The sequence below is a fragment of the Protobothrops mucrosquamatus genome, unplaced genomic scaffold, assembly GCF_001527695.2.
Source record: "Protobothrops mucrosquamatus isolate PMUCROS unplaced genomic scaffold, P.Mucros_1.0 scaffold5767, whole genome shotgun sequence".
Classification (NCBI taxonomy): domain Eukaryota; kingdom Metazoa; phylum Chordata; class Lepidosauria; order Squamata; family Viperidae; genus Protobothrops; species Protobothrops mucrosquamatus.
Window position 1 is genome coordinate 16644 of NW_015391615.1, and position 4446 is coordinate 21089.

General features: G+C 44.5%; 1 protein-coding gene across 1 annotated transcript in view; it reads left to right on the forward strand.

Annotated features, from left to right (window-relative positions):
* LOC107299951 (target of rapamycin complex 2 subunit MAPKAP1-like) overlaps positions 1–4446 on the forward strand; it is a gene marked incomplete at its 3' end in the record, with an annotated part of 12397 nt that overhangs the window by 538 nt on the left and 7413 nt on the right. Inside the window, exon 2 of the mRNA XM_015829295.1 lies at positions 2348–2524. Coding sequence (XP_015684781.1) covers positions 2348–2524 — 177 coding nt within the window. The remainder of the gene's footprint in view (positions 1–2347; positions 2525–4446) is intronic.

Below are 4446 nucleotides of genomic sequence, written 5' to 3' on the forward strand. Positions count from 1 at the left end.
TTGCCAACGCCAAGGTGCAGGACTTGATTGGGCTCATCTGCTGGCAGTTCACGAGCGAAGGACGGGAACCTAAGTTGAAGTAGGTCCTTTCAGAGAGTCCTCTAAAATCTCTCTCTCTCTCTCTCTATAGATAGATAGATAGATAGATAGATAGATAGATAGATAGATAGATAGATAGATAGATAGATAGATAGATAGAGGATAGGATAGGATAGGATAGGATAGGATAGGATAGGATAGGATAGGATAGGATAGATACATGATAGATAGATGGATGGATAGATAGATACGTTGAGTGGATAGATAAGATAGATAGGTACAAGATAGATAGACAAACAGACAGACACATGATGGATAGGTATCATGAATGGAAAATGAATGGATAGATGAATAGACAGATACGTTAAGTAGATAAGATAGAATGGATAGATAGATGGATGACAAAATGAATAGATACTGTAGATGGATAGATAAATACATTGAATAGATAGATAGATAGATAGATAGATAGATAGATAGATAGATAGATAGATAGATAGATAGATAGATAGATAGATAGATAGATAGATATAGATAGATAGATAGATAGATAGATAGATGGGTACAAGATGGATGGATGGATGGACAGACGGACAGACAGCAACAGCAAATCACTTCTAAAAAACTTTGCCCAAAAACCTGCAGGGACTTGTCCAGAGAGTCTCCAAGAATTGGACACGATTGAACGGAAAACACACACACACACACACACACACACACACACACACACCAGATAAATCTTACCACAACACTTCCCCATTTATCAATATTCCCTTCCGAGCTCTGCGTACATTTATATCTATTTCTCTTTCAATTAAATTACCGGGTAGTGTATAATGACAAGGCTACGAAGATGGTGTCATATAAATGAATAATCATTTGGAGATGCACTCCCTTTTGGGGGTGTGGGTGTCTTGTTTGTTTGGTTTTTTAAAAAAGACAAATCACCTCCACGTCGGGTGTCACTACACAGGTAGCCTTTTCACGTCCCTGAGGGTTGAAGCTGCTTTTTTTTCTTTCTTTTTTTTGACAGGTGGGAGTGAAACAGCACCTCATTTCCCTAAATTCAGATAGAGTGAGGGGACACATTTCTCTTTCTTAAGCTGCTCAGACCTAAGAAATGAGTCTTGAGTCTTGCGTGTTTCTGGTTTGCTTAATTTCGACTGCCTTTTAATCGGACTGGAGAACTTCTCGGCAAGCGAGAGTTCGCACCTTCCTTCTCTAACCGCCCGTTTGTCTGAGGATGGAAAGCCAAGCGGAAGCGTAGAGGCCCAAAGCGTAGATTATCCAGAGAGAAACCGTCACACGACGTGGAAACATGGTTGGCCTAGTTCAGGGGTAGGCAACCTTGGCTCTTTTATGACTCGTGGACTTCAGCTCCCAGAATTCCTGAGCCGGCATGGCTCAGCTTGGAAACCTTTCCCTTTCCCCTCAGCATGGCTGGCTCAGGAATTCTGGGAGTTGAAATCCACGAGTCATGAAAGAGCCAAGGTTGCCTACCCCTGGTCTAGGGTCTGCAATGAAGTGTCTGCAAGAAAACCACCAAGCTCAGAAGGCATCATGGACCCTTTGGTCGTGTGAAAATCGACCATAACCCACCTTTTTTTCCCAATGCCCGGTGTAAGTTGGAACAGTCACTAAACGAACGATTGTAAGTCGAGAACTGGTTGCATCCCAGGAGCCTGTGTTTTCTGGTTAACTGTTTGTTGAACAGATACACAAGCCAGAGACACTTCAGGGGCTTGTTATTACCTCCCTAATATAATTAATGACAGCTTGAGGATGAATCACCTGGAATAGGCACGCTTGGCGAACAAAGTTACCAGCCCAAGTTATGCGAATTAATTGGGGAAAATAGCGAATCAGGGAGTCGGCAAAATAATTCACTGTCACATCCAATCAATAAACTTTGTAAATCAACTCATTTAATGCCGCTTCCAAAAATGATCCATATAGATCAAGCAGCCAATTAAACAATTAACATGCGCTTGACTATTAATTAATTTCAGCATCAGTCAGAGAGTGCAAACTTCCACTTGGACTCGTCCAATGGAACGAGGAGGGAGAGGGTAAAAAAATCAAGTTCACAAGGGGATAAAAACCCAGGGCAGCAACGATTTGCCTCTTCGTATTCCCAAATATTCAAAGCCCTTTTTAAAAATAAAAAATCTTATCTATTTGGTAAACGTCTAGGGAGCATCTCCGTGGACATTTACCAAACTCAGCGTCACAAATCATGATTCATAAACTTGAGTTTCTTTCTTCCTGTGTGGGCCTCCCAACTTCTCTTTCTCCTGCTTCCTCGCAGCGACAATGTCAGCGCGTACTGCCTCCACATTGCTGAAGACGATGGGGAAGTTGACACTGATTTCCCGCCTCTGGATTGCAACGAACCCATTCACAAGTTCGGCTTCAGCACGCTGGCCCTGGTCGAGAAGTATTCATCGCCGGGCTTGGTGGCCAAGCAGTCCCTTTTTGTCCGAATGTAAGTCTCTTCTGTCTCCTATTTATTGATCAACTAACTGATTGCTCTAAGAATATGAGTACGATAAGCTCATACAGTAATGAAAGACCAATGGAAGAATGATCCTCAAAGTATCTTAAGAAACATTTGTTGTAGAACACAATGCATTGGGGATCCAGTCCTGTATCAGGGGTTTAGCCTGCATTCCTTCCCTGTAAGTCTGGGAAATGTATATGATCAATGCTCTCTTTTCTGTTTCTTTTCTCTGATTTTATTTCACCCTCCATATGTTTGTGAGATGGACAGCTATAGGAGGAGAGAAGGGGGAGGAAGGAAAGGAAAGGAAAAGAGAAGAGAAGGAAAGGAAAGGAAGCTGAATAGCAATGCCGATACACACCTATCATCTGCAGCCCTGTGGCCACTGAGAATTCCGGAAGCTAAAAATCCAGCTTATTGGAGCACACCATTCGATTTCTAGAAGACGAGCAGGCTGAGCTGGAAGGCGGAGTTAAACATGTCATCAGTTTGGAATCATTGCCTTGCTAAAAGAGGCCCAAGTCCAGCCCTGTGAATTCTGTGGACCTTTTATCTAGCGCCAGTTTAGCTTTGACCGTTAGTTGGCCAGATTCTCTTGTACAGGTAGCGACACCAAGCTCTTCTACTGACTCTTCTATAGTTGAAGTCGGAAGACATTTTGAATGGCACCTTTTCCTGCAGAGGTGAAGGAGGCAGCCAGAGTTTGCACACTCAGAGGTTTGCGCCCAAGTCACTGTTCCATCATCACCTCCGTTGTTCGACTCGGCTCCCCACCAGTGGTTGGAAGAGAACACCTCCAAGCCTTTAAATACCTTGAACTGAGCGCCGAACGTCTTTGCCGTTACAGAGAGTGTTAAATAATTGAGTTTGATTAGGGAAAGACACCTCATTATCCCCCCCCACCTGTGCCCAGCTGGTAGGGGAGGGCCGAAATGAAGCTATTAGCTGTCTCTCTGTCTGGCATCGCCAGGCGCTGAAATACATCTGTGTCTTATTTTCTCTTTTGGCACCATCACTCGAGAGAGCTAAGCAGGCGTGACCGATTTTGGCAACTCCCAAGGACTCTGGCAAAGTTACACAAGGAGAAGGCAGAGGGCAGCCATCCCAGCTTTGAACGAGGCCATTAGTCTCCCATGCTGATGGCTTTGGAGAAGGCCGTCAGGCTAAAAAAAGGTGGCATTCTTGTCTTGAGGTCAGGTGCCAAGTCTACTTCTCCCCCATTTCCTTTGGGGAGGCAGGATTTTTTTTTTCCCCCAAGATGAGTCTTGGGGTACCCTGGGATGTCTGCTTGCTTCCCCGGAAAGCAAGATTCTTCCGAAGTTCGTTCACCGAGGTTTCTTAGATCAAGTTGCAAAAATCTCAACTACCAGATTGTTTTCCAGTCTGGAGGGTTTGGCCAATCAGTTTCTTGATGCTTCTAAGAGAAGGACCTGTTCAAAGACTTGGATCACCTACCGTGAAAGGCGCATCATCGTCCCTTCAAAGGTTCCAACTCTGTGACCACAACAGGTCCCTCTGTCCTTGAATCGACCTCCTCAACCCAGGGCCTCTTCCTCATGTCCTCGTCTGTTGTCGGGCACAAAGGATCAGGGCCACCTGTCAAGCCCCAGGGACATCAAAAAATCCAGGCAGTTCAAATGAGCATAAAAATGTATTGTAAGCTTAAGCTCTCTACAAGAATCTGACCTACTAATGGAGAAAACAAATTGGCGGTAGATAAGAGTCAAAGGAGTTCAAGGAGGGCTGGACTTACATCCCTTGTGGGCGGGACTCATGAGTGATGACGCGTTTGACCCCCTCCCTATCTATCTCTCTTTCTCTCTCTCCATCCATCCATCCATCCATCCATCCACCCACCTACCTACCTACATTTCTACCTTATCTATCTATCTGTCTGTCTGTCTGTC